The sequence below is a fragment of the Nymphaea colorata genome, chromosome 5 (assembly GCF_008831285.2).
Source record: "Nymphaea colorata isolate Beijing-Zhang1983 chromosome 5, ASM883128v2, whole genome shotgun sequence".
Taxonomy (NCBI): domain Eukaryota; kingdom Viridiplantae; phylum Streptophyta; class Magnoliopsida; order Nymphaeales; family Nymphaeaceae; genus Nymphaea; species Nymphaea colorata.
In genome coordinates this window covers 19,690,392-19,715,563 of record NC_045142.1, presented here as the reverse complement: position 1 = coordinate 19,715,563, position 25,172 = coordinate 19,690,392, and the positions used below count along the sequence as shown (strand labels likewise).

Here is a 25,172-nt window from a genome sequence, read left to right as displayed (position 1 = left end):
TGGTGATGGATACGAAAGAGATGCATGGGCTCTACTACATCAACTAAATTGAAGACAAACGAGGCACTTCTAGCTGAAAAGAAGAATGAAGAATCACACCTCTGGCACTATAGGTTGGGCCACCCATCTAATCTGATTCTCAAAACTATGTTTCCTAAGCTTGTCTACAATTTTCAAAAGGGAAAACAAAGTAATACGCAAAGATGACTGGACAATCATTTCCTGAATTTGAAATAATAAGTCGATTATATGGCAAGTTTAGTTTCTTTCTCCTGATAATAGATGACAAATCATGTATAGTCATCTATTAACATGTATCTGCAGTTTATTCTCAAGAAAAAAGATGAAGTCGATGAAGTCTCCTGTTAATATGTATCTTTAACTTGAGATCATATATAGTCCTTGTACTAGTGATATATCTATAATTGGCAAAGGAAAATATCTACAGTTTTTCTCTACATTTCCACTTATGCTTTGACATGCTCATTTACATAAAAGGTTTACATACTTGGCTTTTTTGGTCCCAAATTCATTCATGGTAGGCGATTACCAAATTCACCTATATGGACCTTGTTGACGGATCTTGATGTATGGATCTGGGTCTGGACCCAATCCAGTGAGTCCTGGTTTGGGCATACTTATACCATTGTAAACCCTAATCTTGCATGTTAATGAAGTTTTCTAAGAGAGAGAGAGTCTAGCAGCTAGTGGGCACTATATCTCTTCACTCGTGGTTTTTTCCCTCTAGTTGAGGGTTTTCCACGTTACATATGTGTTTGATCTTCATTTCTTGTGCGTCTATTATTTCTACATGGTAATCAAAGCTGACGAGTTTGAGAAATTTTTTGGGGTTGTGAAGTTCCAACCCTAACCTCTCTATCACTCACTGTTGTCGCCGCTGCTGCTGCTACTGCCGCCGACTGCATCGCATGAGACCCTCTGTGTCGCCCGTGTCTGCCACTGCCCTCTGCTCCTCCGATGCCGCCTGATGTCGTTGCTTCCACCCAACGGAGTCACCTCCCACGTTCTGCCCGACATCGCCACTTCCGTTGCTGCTGTTTGTTGTTGCTGGACTGCCTTGGCGACAGTCGCAAAAGCTCCCTGCCGCTGATCGTCGTCCCGCTGTCGTTGTCGCTGCCTTCATCTGTCTATATGTCGTCGATACTTCTTACTGCCACCGGAGTCCTGTACTGTCGTCGGTGCCCTTGCTGCCGCCGGTGACCTTGCTACTATCGATGTCTTGTGCTATTGTTAGTGCCCTCTGTTGACGTCGGTGCCATTTTTTGTTGCTGCAGTCCGGTTCTTGATCATGGCAGCGTCTTCCTCTTCGACCGTCAGCACTGATCAGACTGAAATCGGGGCTTATAGAACTGAGAATGTTCCTGTTCAAGCTACTACCATCTGTCTTGCCAAAGAAAACTATCTGAAGTGGTTTGCCACCATCACTATGGGTATAGCTGGTTGAGGCCGTATTGTCTATGTGAATGGAAGTAAGGTTGAACCTGTTGCAAATAGTATGGCTTGGGATACTTGGTTTCTTGAGGCCAACCAAGTAAAAATGTGGATTGTTAATTCAGTATCCTCGGACATTCAACCTCTCATTCTTCGTAAGAAGACTGCGAGAGATATGTGGATTATTTTGAAACAGATATATGGTCAAAAGAAGAGAAAAGTTTGTGTGTATCAACTAATAAATAACTTGTATAATCTTCGACAAGGGGATCTCTTGGTCTTTGATTTCTACGCCACATTAAAATCTAAGTGGGAGGGTCTTGACTACCATTCTGATGATATCTGGAGTTGTCCTCAAGATTATATGACCAAGAAGTTGGGAGAATAGGATATTCCTTTTCTTAGCCGGACTGAACAATGAATTCGAAATATAAGGAGTCAGATTCTTATTCTGAAGAATCATTCAGTATTGAAGATGTTTATTTTCATGTTGAAGCTGAAGAGCAAAGACGGCTGGTCATAAATGGGAGAAAGGGGGATCACATGTCTCACAATGAACGGGTCAGTCTTCGTTAGTCGTGCTTTTATGGGAACTGTCTGTTCCTCTCGTAAATGTACTCACTGCAAAAAACTAGGTCACACTATGGAGTTTTGTTGGGACCTGCATCTAGAGAAGAAGAATAGTAGGGGGAGGTCTTTTGGTGAGAAGAAGCCTGTTTTGATGCAATGAACCCTAGTGATAGTAAAGTTTTTATTTCTGCAGAACAGATTCGTGAGCTGCGAGCATATTTGAGCCAGATTGATGTTGGTCAGGCAGACACGTCAGATGAGGTGAATGTCAATCAGGCATTGTCCGTTTCGGGTCAAAAAGGTACTTCTTGCATGGGGAGTGGATTATTGATAGCGGTGCCACTCATCACATGACTGGCAACCCTAAACTCTTTCATGACTACAAGCTATCCTCGAGAAAGGAACGTGTATCCCTTGCTGATGGTTCCTTTACCTCTGTGGCAGGAAAAGGGAGTCTTTCTTTGTTGAACAATTTTTTAGTGCATGGAGCCTTGCATGATCCTCATCTTCCCTTAAATCTTTTATCTGTTAACAAGATTACCAAGGAACTGAACTGTGAACTAATATTTTCTGAAAATGTTGTGTTTTGCAGGACTTAGTGATAGGGAAGAAGATGGGGATTGATTTGGTGTCTGATGGTTTGTATCGGCTTCCTATACGCGTTACCACATCTCTTATATCAGCAATTAGCAGGACAGAGAAGAAGAAGGAAGAGTGTTGTCAGTTATTTTTGTAATGGCATGAATGCCTTGGTCATCTCCCTTTTGGGATTTTGAAACAATTGTTCCCTGAATTATGTTTAGTTTAAACATTTCCATGTTATCTTGTGATGTGTGTCAGTTTGCGAAGCTTGTTAGAGCTTCATATCCAATTTCAAATAGTCGTGCTATTAAAGCTTTCTCCTTGATTCATTCTGATGTGTGGGGGTCCTCATGCATTCATTCTCGTGGTGGTTTTCAGTATTTTATGACTTTCATAGATGACTATTCAAGGTATACTTTTGTTTATCTATTGAAAGACCGTAGCGAAGTGCCTCATATTATAGAAACTTTCATCCTCCTAGTGGAAAACCAGTATGGTGGGTCTGTCAAGACATTCTGGTCCGATAATGATCGTGAGTATATGTGTCTCACTGTCGAGGAATTCCTTTGAAAGAGGGGGATTGTTCATGAGACATCATATAGTTATACACCCCCTCAAAATGGAGTTGCTGAGAGGAAAAACCATCAGTTACTTAATGTCACCAGAACTTTATTGTTCCAAAGGAATCTTACAAAATATTATTGGAGAGATGCGGTTATTACTAGTACCTATTTGATTAATCGCATGCCTAGTCGAGTGCTAAATGGTCGTACACCCTACTCCGTGCTTCCATGGAGTAGCCAACCTTTTCACCTTCCTCCTCGTGTCTTTGGATGTGTGTGTTTCATTCATGATCACAACCCGAATGTGAAAAAACTTGACCCCAAATCAATTAAGAGAATATTTATTGGGTATTCTCCTACTCAAAAGGGGTATAAATGTCTAAATCCCACCACTGATCGAGTTCACATTATCAATGATGTCACATTATTGGAACATGTGTTTATTTTGGTGAGAATTCTCTTCAAGGGGACAAGTCAATGGCTAAGGAAGAGTATTCTCCAAGTTAGGAAATTCAGTTTACAGATTTTTTGGATTACAGGCACGAAGAAAATTCATCTGTTGAGGTGTTTGGAAAAGAAGAAGATGGGATGTCTATTAAGGTACATGAGCATGAAAAGGAGGGAGATTGTTCTATGGAGACAGAAAGAGAATGCAATCGCCTGTTTGGGCAGGTGTATTCTAGGAGATAATTTTGTACTGACAAAATGATTGATGAAGAGAAATCCACTCTGAATCTCAATCCTACTTCTTCCTTGGATGACCCAAGTCATGCTCAGAAGCAACTTGTTGAGAGAGAAAATCAGACACAAAATGAAAAGGAAGATCTTTCCATTGCCCTAAGAAAGGGTGTCAGGTCATGTACTCAACACCCTATTGGTAACTTTGTGTCTTACTCTAGATTAAGCACTAACTATAAATGTTTTGTATCCTCTTTGTCTGTGGTTGTGTTTCTCAAGAATGTTCTGGAGGCTCAGAGTGACCCCAAGTAGACTCATGCTATACAAGAAGAGATGGAAGCCTGAGACAGAAATCAGACATGGAAAGTGGTAGAGATTCCTAAAGCAGCTCATTTGGTTGGGTCAAAGTGGGTCTACACCATTAAGTACAAACCAAATGGGAATGTTGAGAGGTACAAAGTACGTCTGGTGGTCAAGGGGTTCAGTCAGAAATATAGGATCAACTACTTAGAGACGTTTGCTCCTGTCGCGAAGATGAAGACCGTTAGAGTTATTATTTCTTTAGCGGTGCTGAAGGGTTGGGAGATGTACCAACTCGATGTTAAAAATGTCTTTTTGAACGGATATCTCGAAGAGGAAGTGTATATGTGTACGCCCCAGGTTTTGAGAGATCTGGAAAATGCTGTAAACTGAAGAAAGCCTGGTATGTGCTCAAACAGCCTCTCCAAACATGGTTTGAATGTCTCAGACTTGTTATGAAGAAGCATAGCTATAAACAAGGAAATGGAGGTCATACCCTGTTTATAAAGAGGATGGAGGGTAAAGATACTCTACTGTTGGTCTATGTTGATGATATGATTGTTACAGGTGATAATGAAAAAGAGATAGCAAGATTAAAGGGTTTACTATCTGCTGAATTTGATCTCAAGGACCTTGGCAAGCTAAAGTATTTCCTTGGTATTGAAATTGTCAGAGTACGACTCTTGTGCTTAATCAAAGGAAGTATACCTTGGATCTACTGAAGGAGACAGGAAAACTGTGATGCAGACTAGCTTCTACTCCTCTGGATGCTGGGCACAAACTCGGTTGCAAGGATGGAGAACCTTTGTGTGAAGAAGCTAAAGGGAGATATCAACGTCTAGTTGGTAGATTAATATACCTCACTCTGACTAGACCGGATATCACTTTTGCTATAAATGTGATGAGTCAGTTTATGCATGCACCTATGGATGCACACTTAAAGGTTGTAGATAGAATCCTGTGTTACTTGAAGAAAAATCCCGGCAAAGGACTTCTATATGTAAAATAAAGGTCTATTGAAATTAAAGGGTATTCTGATGCGTGTTGACACCAGAAGATCTACTTCAGAGCACTGCGTCTACTTGGGGGGAAATCTAGTTGTTTAGAGAAGCAAGAGATAAGATGTTTGTTCCGGCTCAAGTGCAGAGGCTGAATATAGGGCTGTTGTTACTAGAGTATCAGAGTTCTTATGGCTAAAGATCTTGCTGACTGATATTGGGATAGAGACTGAAGGGCCTATGAAGATGTATTGTGATAATAAGTCTGCGATTAATTTGACTAACATTCCAGTGCTTCATGATCGAACAAAGCATGTTGAAATTGACTGTCACTTCATCAGAGAAAGAATTGATGTCAGGGAGTTAACATGACCATACATGAAGTCTGAAGATCAAACTACTGATATTCTGGCTAAAGCTTTACATGTAACTCCATTTGAGAAAAATGTATCCAAGTTGGGCATGTTTGATATGTATGCTCAACTTGAGGGGAGTGTTGACGGATCTTGATGTATGGGTCTAGGTTTGGACCCGATCCAGTGAGTCTTGGTTTGGGTATACTTATACCATTGTAAACCCTATAATGAAGTTTTCTAAGAGAGAGAGAGTCTGGCAGCTAGTGGGCACCAGATCTCCTCACTCGTGGTTTTTTTCCCTCTAGTTGAGGGTTTTCCACGTTACATCTGTGTTCGATCTTCATTTCTTGTGCGTCTATTATTTCTACAGACCTCATCGTTCTGATTGGCAAATCCTCCACTAACAGTTGCACTATTAAGTCTCTCAACCTGTTTTCTGCTTCCTCCTGCTATGGTTAAAAGTTTACATATATGATTTATTTGTTAAGAGCAACAAGGCAGAATGGATAAGTTGATGGCCCCATAAGCAGAGAGGTTAAATACTCGCGTGCTCGAGTACTGTAGTGAGTGTTTGGGTTGCCTAAATGGCCAAAATACCCCTTATGAAAAAATAAAACACAGCTCGGTAACAAAAGTTGAGAATTAACCATCTGTGGGGGCAAAATTGAAAAAGGTGAAAAAGAACTTTTTGAATAAAAGAAGAAAATGCCTCTTATGACTTTGTGGGAGGGCTTGTGAGGGGCTTCGAGGGAACAATCAATTCAAGTAAATGGTCAGCCTTAAGCATTGACCATGCTTTCCAAAATAATTCCTGTTTTGTAGCAGTTTACACATTCATCCCCTTTACTTTAGGTTGCAGAACAGAAGACATATTTAACTTCAGATTGGATAATCCAACAGATTTTATCATTTCTTCAAAGACATTTTGTTGAAAATGAGATAATTAAAATTATTATTTCCTTTCGAATTTAGAAGGAAAACTTGATGTGTTCGGCTTCAACCAATTAAATTTTTCATATATATGTACCCAATACCAACATACGCGCTCACCTCAATCATATCACCCATTTTATTCCTTTCCATAGAAAATCAATATACGTATAGAGTTCTAATATTAAAACTGATTGCATCTTCACAACATATGGAAAAAACAACTTTACTTTTGTGAAAAATTTTCGGCTTTCTTGCTTGAAATTACAAAGTCGTTATGTGGCCTGGGTTTCGGGTGTCAGGCTGGACCCGGCCCCGGGTTTCAGGTGTTGGATCAGGCCGGGCCAGCCCGATGCCCAGGCTTAATTTCAAGCTTCTACAACGACGGAAGATCTGTATAAGCCCTGGCAGTAGGGATATTAGCCTGAGGGTTTTATGGTGAGTGTGGAGATATTAACATCTAAACACTCCATAATTCTGGTTTTGGAGTGTCATAGTGTCCTTAACTTTTATTGAAAAAGTGGATATGAATTATATGAGGAATAATGGAAAATATTTACATTTTTGTCATAATGTAAAAAACAAGCCTCAATCTTGGCTTTTTTTTCTAAAATTAACCTAAATCTTTACTAAACTTGCGTATTATATTCGTGAGGTTAATTCTTTGTCAGATAGGGACTCGGACTTAAACTTACATGCCAAAACTTAATGGAGCTAATAGCTGAATTTTATTTTCTTTGTCAAACCCTGAGTAAAGATGTGATAAGTAGTTCATAGATCGACGGGCCAGGTTAGAGATATCATGACAATTGACGGCTGTGGCAATTCTAGCTTTAGCGGGACAAAACAAGCTCAAATACAAGATTGTTAATCTCTCTCCAAATGCACAATTTAACAGTTTCAGATCATGTAGAACAGTGGGGGAAAGCTATCAAGAAAACGGTTTCAAAATTTTAATGAGGGTCAAAACATAATTTTTCAAAATCTTTACATCAGCTAAATGAAAATTCTGAAACTTTCATGTAAAAAAACTTGAAATTCATATATCTTATATAAAAATTTTGAAAAATGGCATTTTCGCCCCTATCAAAATTTTGAACCATAATTCGGTTTATTTCATGAAAATTTTCTGACTCTACCCCTGACTGGCACCATTAGCTTCTTTCAAATTTTCGGTTGTGTTCACTAAGAACACACTCTTCATCCATCCTTGCTTAAACAACCTAGCTTTGTGGGGCTAGCTAAGCCAAGGGGCTCTCTTTCGTTAATCAGATTGGCCTTTGTATTGAACAAATAATAAATAAATAAACATATATATATATATATATATATATATATATATATATATATATTCTTACCATCTGCCATCCTAGAATTGGTAAAAGCAATGTAAAAACAATCTTGATATTGGACAGATAAAATATGGCAATAACGCCGACGAGTTTTCCGGCATAGAGGAAGTTAAAAAGATTTCCATGTCTCAAGGTGGAGATGAAGGTAGCATTTGCGTGGTGATATTGGACGACATCAGCTTGGACAATGACCATGACAGTGGGCAGCATGATTGCAAGATTCCATACACCTCATTGTGTACTCAGGTTCCGAAGAGACGCATTTCGTCAACTATGTGTATGCCAAATGCAAGACGCTGTGGTCAGAGTTGTAGACGACAAAGGATTCATTTCAACGATCAACTTTGTTACCATGTGGGTGATGAAGATCCATATAAGGGATTGATGGAGATGATGCTTCATTTCTTCTGTCCAAATTGGAAGTTGCCGCCTCCTAATGTGGGATAGCCTGCTTAGTGATATAAGTTGAATACGAAGATGTGGGTAGGGATGTCAGTGATCGAATTCGGATCGGATATACCCTTTTTTATACTTGCTTTTTCGGATATTCACATATTTGGATTTGAATTTGTATTCAAATTTGAATACGAATAAAGAAAAGTTATATCTGAATCTGAATCTGAAACCCTGTTTTACATTTGAATTCAATCCGAATCCGATTTTTATATTCTTATTTGAATCTGAGTCTAAATTTTGAATTGGATTTGCCAATTTTCAAATTGCAATAAAATTAGATGCAAGATATTTGTCTAAAAAAGAATCCGATCTGAATCCATGTCCAAATCTGATCGGAGGTTTTTTGTATATCCTAATCTGATTGAATGTCATTTCTTAAATCTGAATCTGAACCGATTTATTAATTGATTTTTTCTTATCATATCCAATTTTTCTAAATCAGTTTGATCGGATATCGGATTCAAATCAGATATATTAACATTACTACATGTGGGCGTGGGAGTTAGCCCAACAGAATATGTACACGAAGTATGATCGGGCGGTGGGTCTCCTCTCTTTCGCTCGAAGCAAAGACTGAGAAGTAGAACTATCCATATTATGTGCTTCTTTTCAGTATATCTTGTGGATTTTATTAATTTTTGTAATGTTTAAATGCATGGCCATCTGGAAACTTGAGGTTTGTTTGGTACTAATCGATTTACATTTAGAAACTTTTCGTTGGTTCTCAGTGATTTCTTTCGAGTGCTTTCCATTCCTCAACTATTTTGCATCGGATGGTTGGTGCTTTTTTGAATGATTTACCAATTATCTTCCTTGTTAAGCCCTTTTTCTTCCTTGTAATTTTATTGAAACAGCAACCCAGGAAGTCAATATATCTGATTTGGATCCAATATCAGAACCATTGTGAAAAATCAAACATGAAAGAAAAAATAACATCCAATTTAGAAATAGGATCAGATTCAAAATTAAGGAATGATTAGATTCAGATTTGGATATACAAGAATATTTGATAAGATTAAGATATGGTTTCGAATCGGATTTATTTTTAAATAAATGTCATTTTTCTTATGCTGAAATGTCAAAATTGGCTAAACTTGGTTCAAAAGTTGGATTTGGATTCGGATATGAATGTAAAAATCAGATTCATATTATGAAATGGGATTTCAGGTTTGAATTCAAATATGACTTTTCTTTGTTTATATTCGAATCCAGATATGTGAATATCTGAAAAAACAGATTCGATTCAAATATTCTAAGGACAGTATTGTAATCTTGCCATGATTGGTAGACAATATTTCATATTAAGATCAACAGTGATCGGGACAACAACTTGGGCAAGGTTTTTTTTTTTTTTAGATGTAAAATCTAATGCTTCGTAGTGGGTCGGCGGAAGGCATGCCCATATCTCTTTTTGCTCTCTCTCTCTCCCTAAATGCAGAAGCACTCAGGAGGCATGGAGCCGTCACTTTCTTCCGCCACTCATTCACTTTCACTTTCAGTGGTAGAGAAGTCAAAAAAGGAGAGGAAGCAACACCCTGTTCAGCACTTCCTTCGTGGATAAAGAAACGATATCAGGCACTGCCAGTGGCGGAGCCCAAGGTTAAGTCAAACCCTAAAAAAACACTCTCATTTCCTACTTACAAGAACCTAATTCTTAGAAGTACTCTTAAAAATCATGAAATTTTATGAAAATCTGCCCAACATTAGAGCAAATAACAAATTTATGCTGAACTTTTAAAAGTTGGCAAGTTGCTCTTAATTTTTTAGATAAATTCGTTAAAAACTTGACTCATGAGAAACATTAAACCTTTATATGAGAGATATGAGTACTTTTTTTAAAGACAAAAAAAATCATTTACTGGTCAAGGGAGGACTGGTCTTTTATGAGAAATATTTTTGTCATTTTCTGTAAAAAAAAAAAATAACAGTTTTAGTCAGTAGAAAGCTCCTTGAGAATGTCTCTCAAAAATTGGACTCTTGCTTTTCAACTTTTAGATGCACTTGAGCTAGAATTTGTTATTTGCTGAACATGAGGTGAGTTTTTTAAAAATTTTTTAGGGTAGTTGTTGCTTGGCGTTCCTGCAAGGCTTACTTTCGAGAGAGAGCTTGACGGCGATGGCATGACAACAACTTAGGAGGTGTTCAATAACCTTCTACATGCCTTTTGCACTTTTTAAAGAATAAAAACACAAATCTTACGAGGGTACACCGAAGAGCAGAACATCTGTCAACTAAGCATTATGCAATCCAGCTAACGACTGCCTTACACCGCTCTGTCAGTCCAACCAGCTATACTTTGCCTCTCAGGGCTAAGGGGAAAAAAATATAAGAGAAACATATTGATCATAGACAAATTCAACATTTTCTCTTGGAAAATTCTCCAAACTGATTGCAATAAGAAATTTTCTCATTACAGTATTTTCTGGCCATCAAACGCCCCTTTGGTGATGTTCACAAATCGCCCATATTAGAATCACAGCTCTTGCAATGACCCACAACATCTAGATGCACTCACTTACAATAGACAGTTTGTGAAAGTTACTAAACTACTAATAGTCATAGTACATGATAAAATGTATGTGTAGCTTAAACTTTGTCCAGCCTTCTTTTCCAAACCCCAACTGAATGCTTGTTTTTTAGTAAAACGCCAATATTCAAACAAAATAAGGCCAATTCAAACGGCTTATGTTTTTATAAAAAAGTACTAGAAAGTGGAATACCATAGATTTAAAATTCAATTTGCTTCAACCTGGGAGGCATTTGACAGCAGGAACACTAACAGTATTCCTTTAACTTTGTTTCAAAGATTGGAGCAGTTCAATGAAACATTGCATTCTACTGTTTCATAAATCTACTCAATCTTTGGGACGATTGATAGAACATTGTGTTGGTGTTCCTATTGTCAAGTGTCCAATATTAGTTCTCATCAATAGGCTGCCATTCATGGGTTCAAAATTTTGTTGTAGCTTCATGTAGGCATCATACTCCACCATGCTCTTTGATATGAAGGATTGTTAGTTTCAAACAGTTCTTATACCAAAATTTTATGCTGTTGAACAAGTGACTCTAAGTATAGTAAGTTAGGCAATTCATTCAGCACTCTCACCCTAAAAGTGGATTTCCTATTTTCAAGAAGAAAATAAGAAATAATCTTGGCTTTGGCTGCAATATTTATAACTTATTTGAATCCCCTTGTTTTCTGCCTCATCTTAATCTTCAAAAAAACTTTTCCTTTACAAGCATCCCCTTATTACTTGATGAACCCATTTCAGAAACAGAAACTTGACTAAATCTGCAGTTACAGTTAACATTGCCTTGCCAATTTCTTTCCTATGTGCTTCAGTTCTGCTTTACAGCTATTTCTTTGTACCCTTTTTCATCTGTCTTTCTAAATGCAAAACATTGTAGATTCATGTATTTTGTACTGATTTTTTTTTTTTTTGTTGCTTCCTTTTGCTAAAGATGGACCATACTATCCACAATCATGAAAATGATGTGGATGAATTGATCCTTTGTGCTGACTAGTTGTACCACACATTATATATCTTTCAATGTTGGCAAATTAGATACTTTATATTGATATTTACAGGCATACTTTCTGGTCTAACATGATCTTTCAATGTGCATGTAATTATCAGCAGACATTTTTTATGCAAGTGGACATGAACAAAGAGAATCTATGAACATGATGAGAAAGTCAGGCACCAATTGAAAATGAGCCCATATCTGCACCCACCAAATGGCTATTGGAGTCTAGACAAGTAAATGAATCATGTTCATAGGTAGGAATTGTGTTGAATGTGCTCTGCATATGCCCATTTTACATCCATTTTACATTTCATTTTATAAGAGTGTACTTGCAATCAATGGAAAATTAACTTGCCAATAAGAGATCTCCGTGCCTGATTTTTGACTTAAGGACTTCAAGAAGAAGGACAAGAAAACAATGGTTCAACTCCCTGCATAACATGTTAGGGTTGTCCCAGCAACAACTCTACAAACTGCAAAAGAAGAAAAGGCTAAGAATGAATTATTTTTTAATGGTTTTACTGCCTTTTCAGGGTTTTCTGCAGGTTTTTCTTTATACTGTAGTCACAAATATCACTTTTAGGTTTAAATAGACAGGATTTTCTTGGATATAATACAGCAAGCTTAAAAAAAAGGAAATAATGGGAAATAAATTCAAAATTTCAGAAAAATAAAATAAATGAGAAACTAATGAGACAACAATAAAAGTTAATTAAATAATCATCAAACAAAAATTTTTTAAAAATCAAAACAAGCAGTTTGACGTTAAAAAACGTGAAAGAAGCCTAAAATGAAAAAAAAATGCGAAAAAACCTTTTTCATTTTTTTTTCATTTTGGCATTTTTTTCTGAAAAAACAGTGCTTTTTTTGCCATTGTTTTCGCTGACTTATTTTCGGATTTTTAATTGATATTAGAATTTTCTTCTTGCTTATGAATATCACATATATATCCATGTATAAGCTACATTTTTCATTGCGTTTTTTATGCACTTATTTGAAGAAGTCTATAAATGTAAGAGTGAAACCAAAAGCGAGGAGCTATGGAGAAAAAGAGGAGATCTTCCTCCAAACATATGGGCCTCTGAATCGATTCACTGTAAACCATTTCGGAGCTTTGAGGAAGTAAGAGAAAGAAAAAGGAAGAAGAATAGGTTCTTAGGTTTCAGTGTGTTGAATTCCAACTTTGGGCCTGAGAAATTTATTCCAAAAATCTGTTATTCGTTTTGAAGAAAAATCAAGACTTTAACAATTTCATTTTTAATGGTTCTATATTGCCTCTGTAGCTTATTTTTCAATTGATTGATAATAGAAACTTGTTCATCCACTGTATAAATATATGCCAAACTATATGGCACAACAACAGAAAATATTCCTAGGAAGAATAAATAAGAGTCTTTAAAGTAAAGGGGTGGTTGCAAAAAATATAGCCTTGCCAATGGTGTTGAAATGTGTTGTCGGATGGTGCAGCCTTCCAATGGCAAATTGGACCAAACGTTTTCAATGGGGATCACAGAACGCCATTGTGAACACCAGAGAAGGTCGGGACGGTGAATCCTTTCAATGGCAAATTGGATCAAATGTTTTCAATGGGGAAAACAGAACGCCATTGTAAAGGCCAGAGACATGGAAATCCTTGCAATTGCAAATTGGCCAAACGCCATAAATGGGTCACTGTTGTATATTGGATTAATGCCACTGAAAATTTTTCAGCAACATTTTGTCTGTGCCACGGTAGACCGTTCTATGGCATTAAAGAAGTGTCATTGAATACTTTTCAGTGACGTTTTCGCTTTGCCACAGTAGACATTGTTATGGATCTGTTGAAAGTTACTGAAGTCCCATGCCACCGATTACACTATTTCTTGTAGTGTTTCAGAGCTCATATAGGCATTACAACGTCACATTATCAGGTCATAATCAAATTTTGGATGACATACTGCAAATCCAGATTGCTGACTCCTACTTTGATTGCAAACTGCATCCTGGCTCAAAGGTTTGTCATTCACTTTCAGGCCAATCTGTTCATTTGTAGCTGAAACTTATATTTGCTCTGCTATTCTTTTCCTACAGAACTGACCATATAAATGTGATCAGATGTCTAAAATCCTAACGAAAACTCCACAAAATTTCATGTTTTGATGAATGTGCAGACAAGATTTTACAAGATCCCCATGTTCAACAACTCAAGAATCAACATAAGGATCAATTCATTTAATGTTCACGTAAAATTCTTTAAAAGTGTTTAAAAACAGTGATCTAAACTTTTCAAGTTCATAAGGCATATCTGCATTTTTGTACATGCATGCACAGCACACGCATGCATCCGTGCAGGCATGCATGCACACACATATAGTCGATTTTATTATGTAAAGCATGTTTCACAAACATTATAAAACTCACCAACCGCTACTTTCACAAACCAAAAGTGAAAAGTGCATCCAATTTCAATTTATGAGATGAGGGATGGACTAGAAATTTTCAACTCCAACTTATGCATTCATGACACACTGGCTCTACATTAGGCCCAAAGATTAGGTTCAATCGCTTTTATACAATATGGACTCCAGTTGGTCTCCTACATGTCAATAGGCCCATAGTGCTCTTCACCTTTTTCTTCGTGTTCCTATATAAGCCCAACCCAGAGACAGAGTCTCACAGAACACGCCTCACTTCACACATTTCCCCAGCCATGGCTGCTCTCACTTCCATCTTCATATTCTCCTTCTTCCTCTCTTTAATGTCCACCGAAGCTCAATATGCACACTATGGTGGAACCAATTATGGTCATTACTCTGAGTCATGCCCAAATGTGGAGGAGATGGTCAAGTCCAGCGTTCAGTTCTTTATTGACGCAGATAGCACACTTGCCCCTGCCCTCCTCAGGCTCCACTTCCATGACTGCTTTGTCAATGTATGAACCTCTTTTCATTGCATACCTTGGCAGATTATTTTTTCCATAAGTTTGAGCAGCAATTAGCTACTTGTCTTTATTGAAATTCAAAAATTTTGATGTCGTATTGTTATGCAAAAAAATTTTAATGCCAATCATATGGTGCCTTTGAACTAGATTCCACATTGAGCAATAATTAAAAGAAGTGAATGGTGGATGTGCGCTTTGTGTTTGGTAGGGATGTGATGGGTCAGTGCTACTGGAGGGGCCTGGCAGAGAAATGACCTCACCAGCCAACTTTGGGCTGCGTGGGTTCGAGGTCGTAGCTGCTACAAAGGCAAGGGTTGAAGCCATGTGCCCTGGAGTTGTTTCTTGTGCTGATATACTTGCCCTTGCTGCTAGAGATGCTGTTGTCCTGGTCAGTATCTCTCTCTCTCTCTCTCTCTCTCTCTCTCTCTCTATATATATATATATATATATATATATATATATATATATATTATGTATGTATATCTTCGTTATTTTTAAAGTTCCAAAACAACTACAATTGCCCTGAGGGGTGTAGCTCAACTGGGAGCAAGGCGATCCACTTAAAAAGGAATATGTGTTATGAAACCTATCACACCCAGTGGCGGTAAGGCACAGCAAAGGCTATGGCCTCTCTTTTGGGCGGTGGAAAGTCGTTGGAATCATTTGTGACATTGTTTTATTCCTTTTCATGTAAAATCAGTAGTATGAAAGCAAATTTTCAATCTAAACTATTATAAATTTAAGAGTGACATTTTTTATCTATAAATATGCTATGTACCACAGTCTTAGACAAGGAGGATACATCCTCATAATCGGTTTTCCCAAGTAAACATAATGTGTAACTTCTCGAACCAGTCTATTAGTGTGGCCATTTCTCAAGCAAAGTGATGAAAGCAAGTAGAAGCCATCAGAAGACTCAGAACCATCAGATAGCTTTGCAACTCCTTACACCCCACCCAGTTAACTTAATCCCTATTGCCTTTCTCATGCATATATATGTGCATATGTGTACATATGAGAGAGAGAGAGGATCCATCGTATGTGGTTTTATATATATATATATTTGCATTGTATCCTAATAAAGTTGTACTATGCAGTTTGTCTATTTCATTTAATTTTGATAGAGAATGGATCATCTTCCACAGGATCTAGTTTAAGTGTTGATTCTGTTGATTTCATTCTGTTTTGTATGTTTTTTGTGGAGTCTTCTCCGATTTTATAGTTTTTTGGTAATAATGTTCAGGCCGATGACCTCCCGGCAGGCTTCGCTTGGAAAAAACCAGAACATTATATATATATATAAAATAATGTTCTACACAAACTAGAGAGTGTCCATGGTTATAGTGCATGTTCCAGCACTTGACTTCCTTCAACTATAAATGGCACAGTTAGGCCTAGCCCTACTGATCCATGGCGCAGGTTTGACTGCCAAACTTAAGACATGATGGGTTTGGTGGCCTTAGGGTGTTGTTTTACAGTTAAAACACTTTGTGAATATTTCATGAATATACCTCAAAGGTTTGAGCAAATTCATGAAACACTATTACTTAAATCTGCTCAATCTTTGAGAAAAATGTATAAAACACTCAGAGAGTGTTCCATTTGCCAAAAGACCCCTACATCACACACTACTTCTCCCCTCCCCCTCCTCCAAGGATGCAATTGGAACATAACTTTTTTATTATTATTTTTTGTTTTTTCAATTGGACCTCATTCTTTTAATTACATCTTTTTAGTGGCATTTTCGTCATTTTGGTCACCAGAACATGCCAGACTTCTAACCATGTGTCAGGACCTATGGGCCGAGGGATAGTCTTAGGCAGACAGTTTCTATAAGGCGTAGGCCTCCCAAAAGGTAACTGAGGCGTGCAAAGGTTATTCCCTAGCTTAATGTGTAACGCACTACATAGACGTGGGCTGCTTCATGACCAAAGTGTATATACGGAGGCACTTTCCAGACAAGCGTTTCTCCACCAAGCCTTTGTTGCATTACACTTTTGGTGGACCCCAAATCTCCTCCAATTCGGTGTCACGATAAAACTGTGCAGCTTATACATGCTTCATATCGTAATGCTTTAGCTTATTTTTCAAAATATTAGCCGAATAGATGTGAACTTTGATCGCTTAGTTGATGTGTTCTGCATATACATGAGTTGGAAGTTTATAAAAATAGAAAAAGAAGTTAGCAATCTAAAAGCTTATTCTTAAGCCACAAAATACCACCTAAACAATTTAAAAACTGGCTTTAAATTCTTAGGACAAGCTTTATGAGGCAAGCTCGAACTCGGTTTCACTTGATTTGAAAATGAAAACCAACAATAAGGTATTAAAATACATCAAAGTTACTGACATGCCCCTAAACATTAATAAACAAGGAAAGTTCGAGCCTAGTCTACTTTAAACCAGTTGAGTTCATGTAACTCTCTAAGTTGACTCATTTATAAACCGAGTTTTAACTTAGGCTCAAGCTTATATGGCGCAACTTTGAGTCAAGCCCGAGTTGGCTCGGCTGGTTGTGCATCCTTACCTAAAAGCAGAGACAAGTTTATATTCTTATTTTTAAATAAATTTAAACTATTTTAAATTAAAGAAATAAAATCAATTGAGATTATATTTTCTAAGGCATTTCTTGTTCCTGCACAAAACAATAAATAAAATAATACTTAATTTAATGGTGTTTTCTGTTTGGTAGACAAATGGACCCTCATGGGACGTGCCGCTTGGAAGGCTCGACGGGTACAGGTCTGTGGCTGCAGACGCCATGAGCCTTCCCTCTCCCAATGAACCTGTCTCTGTTCTTAGGTCCAAGTTTGCTGCCAAGGGTCTTTCTACTGAAGACCTTGTCGCTCTATCAGGTAGTTTCTTCCCTTTTCTTATTGCCTGCAAGTTTCTGCTTCTTCTTCTTCTCGTTTCTTGCAATTGAATGAATGGCTGTGTTTCTTTTCTTTCTTTGAAAAAGTTGACAATGTTTGGTCCAAAACTGTACAAAAATCAAATTTTTTTTATAAGCGTGTCACCATTAAACTCCAGTTAGAATTTTTTTTTTTTTTTTTAGAGTTGACGAAATTGACTTCAGGACTCACTCTCTGAGAACAATGAGGAGGACTTTATTATTGAGCTAATAAATCAATAACTATTTGACTTCAACTTGCTATGATATTTGAAGGAATTATGTTTGGGTGAGTCAGGGGGAACGCACCATCCAAAGAGGGCGGCATTGGGCATTGGGGTTTGGTGAACTTACGTTACTTCCTTCAACTCAAAGATAGCACTTGTCATCATTTGCAATCCAAAGAAATAGCACTCACAACAATCAAACTAACGACTAGGCTCTTAGTAGTCTGCCAACCTGATGAGCTACCCTACTTCCTTCTGCATCTGCATCTGTCATACATAGGTCTCATGTTTTTCAATTTTCTTAGATGGGACACATTTTTATTTGAAACTTTAAAACTCGGTCTACATGTCTAACTTTATCTTTGAGACCTATTTCTATATGCTTCCATCACAGAGGACATGTATTGGTGTCTCTCTCTTATGCACATGCCCCCCGTCCTGATCAGGTTTATCCCCCGGCCTAATCAGGTCTATACGTGTTTTCTGTAGCTATGGTTTGTCTCTTATCTTAGGCTTTTTTTTTTTTTAAAGCTGAGAACTCATGGTAAATGAAATAACTTTTGGTTCATCGTAGAGAGTGGAAAACCTTTATCACTTTTAGTTTGAAGGAGGATGGTTTGAGAAAAAAAAATCATTCACAGGATCACATTTTTCAATATAGTACACTTCAGCTTGAGGACCCGTTTGGAAACTGAGAGGCAAGACACCCATTTTATGGATAAAATTTTTCCTACACTGTAGCATAAAGTAAAGCATTATGATCAATTATTTGGCAATTAAGAAGAAACGTATATGCTGCATAAGTAAATTCAGAAATATGAGGTCTTTTATGAGATTTGAGGCAAAAGTTGGCTGCTACATGGAAATTACTCTGTCCTTCACATAAACAAAAGCCTAATCATATCCAACCCATCCTCAATAGACAGTGACAGTAAATAAATGAATGTGATTATTCTAATTTCTAGTCACATGGTGTGCAATGACACCCACATGGTGTATCCATTCATTTTTGCAGTACTGCACAATCTGCATATTTAATTCCCTTTGCAAACTAACTTTTACCATTCAAATAAATGCATCAGCCTGAGTTTCCACCTCACATTTATGGTGCCTGCACATGTACAGTTAATGGCAGTACCCAACTGGATGCAAAACCCAAGATCTAATATATGTTCCACATTAGATATAATCTCTAAATATTTTCTGATAAAATATGATAATGAAGGCATTCTTGCCAAATTTCTAGTTACCCAAGAATGAGTTGCTTTGTTCAATGTAGTTAAAGATTGGACATATTTAAATAATATAGCTTGTGTAGCACAAATTTCTAAGAACCATGTCAAAAATGACTTTCTGGGTGAACAAAAGGTTAACAACCACACCACTTTAAAAAAACTTGAACCCTCTCCCCCCACCCCACAAAAAAAAAAAAAAAACTCCAAAGAAAACGCCTCATTGCACCCTTCTTCTGCTTGATTGTCACGATCACACCAATAGTTCAGGAGAGTAATATCCACAAGAATCGGCTACATGTCTTTTACATACCACCTGCCCAACCAGCTACGCTATGGCCTATGAGGCATACCAAGAATGACTTTGGTGATCATGTTTTTTCATGATATAGTGGCTTTATTCAAATTATTTATTAAAATTGTAGAATCATGTGCTGATCATATTTTCTTTGTATTTTATTTACTCTTTTGATCTTCTGAATTTACTATAGGGGCACACACAATTGGTCAAGCTAGTTGCCAGTTCTTCAGCTACAGATTGTACAATTACAGATCCACTGGTACTTCTGATCCATCCCTTGAAAGAAGCTCCCTGAGGGAGCTGCAATCAATCTGCCCAGCTTCATCCTCTAGTGCTCTAGCTGCTCTTGACAAGGGTAGCAAGGATGTGTGGGACAATATGTACTATAAGAACATAATTGCTGGTAATGGCTTGCTCGAGTCCGATGCGGAACTCTTTGCAGACGGCTCGACACGAGGACTCGTGTCTCTCTACGCCCGCTCAGGGAATGACTTTGGTGTGGCCTTTGCCCGGTCCATGGTCAAGCTAAGCAATGTGGGTGTGAGGACTCATGCAAATGGTGGGGATGGGGAGATCAGGAGGCTTTGTCAAGTCCCCAACTTCTAAGATTAAGTTTGTACTGTGTGTGATCACATAGCCATTGGTTTGGGAAAACAAGTGATCCAAATTCATGGCTGGTTGTTCTGAGTCTATTATGCCCTTTGAGAAGTTTGGAAATTTGTATTCTATGTAGTTAAGCTAAATCCTTCAGTTATTAACTATGCATTCCCACCGATCCAATTTCCTTCGAATGCTTTTGAATTATTGCATCACCTTTCCTGCTAGAAATATTCCTTTGTTATCCCGCACTCCTGATGCCATTATCATGTCTTTAGATATTGAATTATGTACTAAAAAAGAAGGCCCAATTTGTCTGCAATTGAGAACATGGCATCTTATATTGAGGTTCATAGATAAATTAGGTAGAACTAAAAATTTTGAGACCTCATGCCAAATCAGACCCATTTTACCACGCCAACCCAACGCTAGGAACATTGCACAGGGTTGTTTGAAACTAAATGAACTTTAGGGGACACTTCATGATAAGAAGAACATTGGAACAAATGTTTCAAGAACATTGTGTTCTTATTCCAAAAAATATTTAACGATTACAGATAGTGCTTTTATATCTAACAATCATAATCGTGCGAACATGCGCATTGTAGAATTTTTATATTTAATGATTATAAGATAATGCTTTTATACAGTGTTATCCTTGTCAAATGCCTTATTGGTAGTTGTAAATTTGTATATTTCTTAGCAGTTACGGCTATAAAGTAAAGTCTGCGAAAGGCCCTCCATCCACAGCCAGGTGGGTTTAGTTTAAAGCCTTTGAATCAAACGAGGTCTGAAGTTCAACACCTAGAGATTACATTTTTTTGCTATATGCAGTAGCGACAAGATTTTTCTGGTAGATGAAAATGCCATTCCTTTCACCTTATAAAGTTACCTGTTCATGGGGCAAAGATCTGTCCTCAAGATCTGTAATTTGATCATACCAACCAATGCGGCCTAGAATTTAATCTCTATGTACTATACCGGATTAATACATTAAAGATATGGACAGTTTTGTAGAGAAAGGGGGAGAAAGAGTTTACGAAGTCAAGTGCTTCAATTTGATGACGAAGTGCCCAAATCTTAACTCGTCCAACTTGCTGGGAAGTGGGCATTGGCTATAGAACATTTGCGTTGCCCTTCCGTGCCGGTAGAGAAGGGACTTCAAATAGAAAACTTGGTTGCAAACAGGGCGAGTTTAATACTTTACCGCAGTGAGTCTAGCTTGTTGTCAGCTGACATGGAAAACCAGATTCATGGGTACAGTAAAAAAGTATGATAAAGTAAAATAAAAAGTACTAAACTTGACTCTCACTCGCATAGTCAATTTTCTATTGACATAACAACAGATTATTTGTTTATCAGGATAGCTACCATTGATCATGGCAAAACATGGTTTCTTGAGTGTGCATGAGTATTTCATCCAACTACCCAAGAAGAAAGCCAAAACCCCCATTATTTCTCCTATCTTTCCAGAGTATCAGACTTGCTTTTAGTGTCTCGAGATGCCGTCTTTGCTATGTTTCAATTTGCATGTCGGTGAACTCTTTTTTGTAGTATAGAAAATTGATATACCAGGAAGTCGGAAACAAAAATTGTCTGCCTACCATCTCCCACCTCATCTTATGTGCCAACGCATGGAGAGATGACAAAATATGCTTCAAAATTTTAGATTACAATAGATTTTTTTTTTTTTTGGGCTTTCCTTTTGTTCGATTTACTGGGCTCAACTGGAAATTGTTTGCTTATGCACTTAATTAGCTTCAGAATATAATTCAATTGTGCCTTGAAAATATTCAAAAAACGGTATATCTTATTATAAACCTAGTCATTGTTAAAATACTACTTACAGACACTGACTATTACAGGAGTCTAAACCGGTTCACCTAATGTAACATTTCTTATGTCATTTTCTTTGAACAGTAAGCAATCCTTCAAGAAAGAAAACCTACCACCAAGCTTTTTCCAAAAGAATACCATGAGAAAACTCAGGCAGAATAGCAGAGTTGAGACAAAATATAAGAAAACTTAACACCTTTCACATTCTCTTCTCTTTCTCTGATCATTTATTCATCCCTCACCTGTCAAGGTGGGGAATCCAATAGTATCCATGTTGTCCACATTAGGAACGACCACAAAGTCAGACCTAAAGTAGGCACTACTGAGTGCTGGTTGATAGGACATCCCAAGGATCCAAGTCAATCCTGTTCATTTGAGGGCACTATTTGTTTTGTTAAGGGTATCTTGGTCTTTTAAAAAAAACATTTTTCCTATTGTGTCCTTATAGGAGGGCATATTATATCCTTCCAGATGGACCATCACATTAAATATTCTCATCACATTAAATATTCTGTTAATGAAATGGAAACATATGTTTGAATGTTTGAGCCTGCGCTCAAAATTGGTAGGTTTATGGAACACTAGACATGAAACTGCCCTGATTTTAGGGATCGGTTTGGAGAAAGAACACTCAATAAGTGTCCAATGAATCCTTCTAAAATCAATAGTTCTAATGTTTCATGAATTTATTATAATATGATATAACATTTAGGAAGATTCATTGGATACACTCTGAATGTTCGAAACTGCACACCTTGAACTCAAGCACTCTATTAAATTTTGTGGGTCAAAGTTGGCAAAAATGTGGCTCCTCTGACCTGCAACAAAGCTTGTTCAGTACATTAAAGAAAAGCAAAAATCTTGACAAGTGGGAGGTCGCAGCTGAGAAGGCATTTTTCTTGTAAAACTGCAAGCAAGTTTATGAAAGGAGACATTTTGAATCCAAACAATTAATTGAAGGAAGGCAACAGATTGTTTATTGAATATTTATAACTTTGCCTTTGATAACTAATGGTTTAGTTGAGAACGAAAAAGAGATGCATGGTTAAAGATTTCTCTCGTATTAAATTCTTCTGTTTTTTTTTTTTTTCTTTTGTAAATTTCGCTCTTTCCAATCCGCCTTTGTTTCCCCGCTCATTTATTAGGCCGACTAGGTAATTTCTTGGGGAAACAATCCTAGGAATATCTAGTAAATGCTAGTGGATTTTATGAAAGAAACTTTTGTAAAATGGTCCCTTATGTAATGACATATTCCAAAATGTCCAATCAGGTTTATTTAATTGGTATATGCCTTGCGCCACTGCTATAACAAATCTTACTTTGCTAATCATGTTTTTGCAAGTTATAATAATGTTTGAACACAATTAACTTGAACAATTTGAAATACCTTCTTTTTCCTCGAAGCCAGACAACCATATTTGATTTTTTAAAACAAGCATATGGTCATAATGACACTAAAACCAAGTAAGGCATTCCCTGCTGAAAAAAGTAGAGAATCTAGTTCTTACATTGACGATTATATATTTCAAAAATAAATAAAGTTAAATCAAATAGACCCAACAAAGTATATGAGGAAACGTTAGCTAGAAATAGCAGACTTAATTACAAAACTTAACTTGTCCATGGATAGTGTAGTTGGTTGGATTAGGAGCATCTGAAAAGACATGTCTCTAATTCAATTTGTATCGGAAACGGGCTTCTTTTTCTGGTGGTGAGTCGTTAACATGTCACTCACTTGGAATTACAAAACTTAACTTTCAGATACAAACTTGGCACAAGGATTGCTACAATTACAACTATTCAAGAACCCAATAGGTTCCATTAATTGGAAGAATAATCTAAATATGACTCGTTTGGCAGGTCCCAAGAAGAATTTATTAGCGCTTAAGAACCAAATTCAAAAAAAAAAACAACGATGGGCAGCTTCCTGTAAAACCTGAGAAAATAATGCTGCTTTTTCAACTTCCCCTAAAAATTAAAAGAGCCCTCGTGTGAACAGGCCCTCCTGCCCCATGCCAGTTGGGAACAAATAACTGTGATCTGCACAAGGTGACTCACCGACACTTCTGTCGTTGAGACCAATAAATCTGCTGTGTAAATGTCTCACCAACATTCACTTCTTGATTTGAATGCCTGCCTGGACTTCTACCTTTCTCAGTCAGTGTTGCAGAGTTGCAGATGAGCAAGAGTGTGAAAGACGGACTGTCGCTGAAGCGCGTACAAAGTTCCTTTCCCACTGTGAACATCTTCAAGGGGCCTTCTGTGCACCACCGTTTCTGATAGGCGGCCGGTTGGTTTGAATTATTGTATTAAATTGCTCCAACACCGGCCACCATAACACTGCCCTAAACCCGAGGAGCAGGGAGAAATAGGAGGATTCTGTTCTCACTTGAAAAATAAGATACTCATCCAAAAGCTTTCTGGGCAATAGAGATTTGATCACTCTCATGCATGTTCTCTCCCCATTTAGGGTAACACACGAGCCCAATCCACCTCAAGTTCATATAGCTCGACCCAACTCGACTCAAAACAATCATCAAACTCAACTCGACGATACAATGCTGAGCTCTAACTAAACTCATCTTACTCGTTTATGTTGAGCATGTCTTTTAACTCATGTAATTTGTTAACTTGTTTAGTTGCTACTCGTTTAATTATCTTCTCATTATAATTCAAAGTTCGTTATGTAGTCGAGTGAGTTTAAACAAGACAGAGTTCTTACAACTCGAACTCGACTCGCTGAACGTTTTGAACCTCAACTCGCTTAACATTTTGAACATACATTTGAACTCAAGTTTGACTCATTTATAAATGAGTCGAGTTCAAGTCGAGTTTTGACGAGCGAGTTTGAGTTGAGTTCAAGCGGACTCGACTTGTTGCGCAGCCCTACTTCCCATAATCTATTTTTATCTTTTGGTGAGCATGAGTATTCATCCTACTACCAAAAGAGAATTGAAGCTCCCATCTAACCCTTCGTTCCACTAAGATATAGGACCTCATTTTGATGTCTCAAAATACTGCCTTCGCCATGCTTTAACTTATGCATTAGTGACCTTCCTTTTGCACCCCATAGAATTGACATCCTGAGGACTCAAACCGAGGGTGTCTACCTCGACCATTGCCAACCCCCTTAGCCACCTAATCCATTTTTATCTTAATCGAATTCGTATTGTTTTTTGGCTTTGTTGGCTAGCCATTTAAATGCCTCTACAGAACATAGCTTTGAATTTGAGTGTTTTTGTAGTTGTCTGTGCTGATTTGAATTGCATAAAAAACCTTAAGCAACCCTTTGAGAACCTGAACAGGGCAATTATCTTTAATTGTCCACTAGATTACATGATCCGTCTTCAATGAGTTGTGCGCAATCGTTTCAGTCGCGCCTAGACGTTGTTATAACAATAAAG

The 25,172-nt window shown here is 37.5% G+C and overlaps 1 protein-coding gene across 1 annotated transcript; it reads left to right on the top strand.

Moving 5' to 3' along the window:
- Positions 1 to 14,423: 14,423 nt before the first annotated feature.
- LOC116255090 (cationic peroxidase 2-like) lies at positions 14,424 to 20,110 on the top strand. Its single transcript, XM_031630841.2, has 4 exons — positions 14,424 to 14,676; positions 14,894 to 15,073; positions 17,378 to 17,540; positions 19,526 to 20,110. The coding sequence occupies exons 1-4, from the start codon at positions 14,455 to 14,457 to the stop codon at positions 19,939 to 19,941; spliced, it is 981 nt and encodes a 326-aa protein (XP_031486701.1). The 5' UTR covers positions 14,424 to 14,454; the 3' UTR covers positions 19,942 to 20,110.
- Positions 20,111 to 25,172: the final 5,062 nt, after the last annotated feature.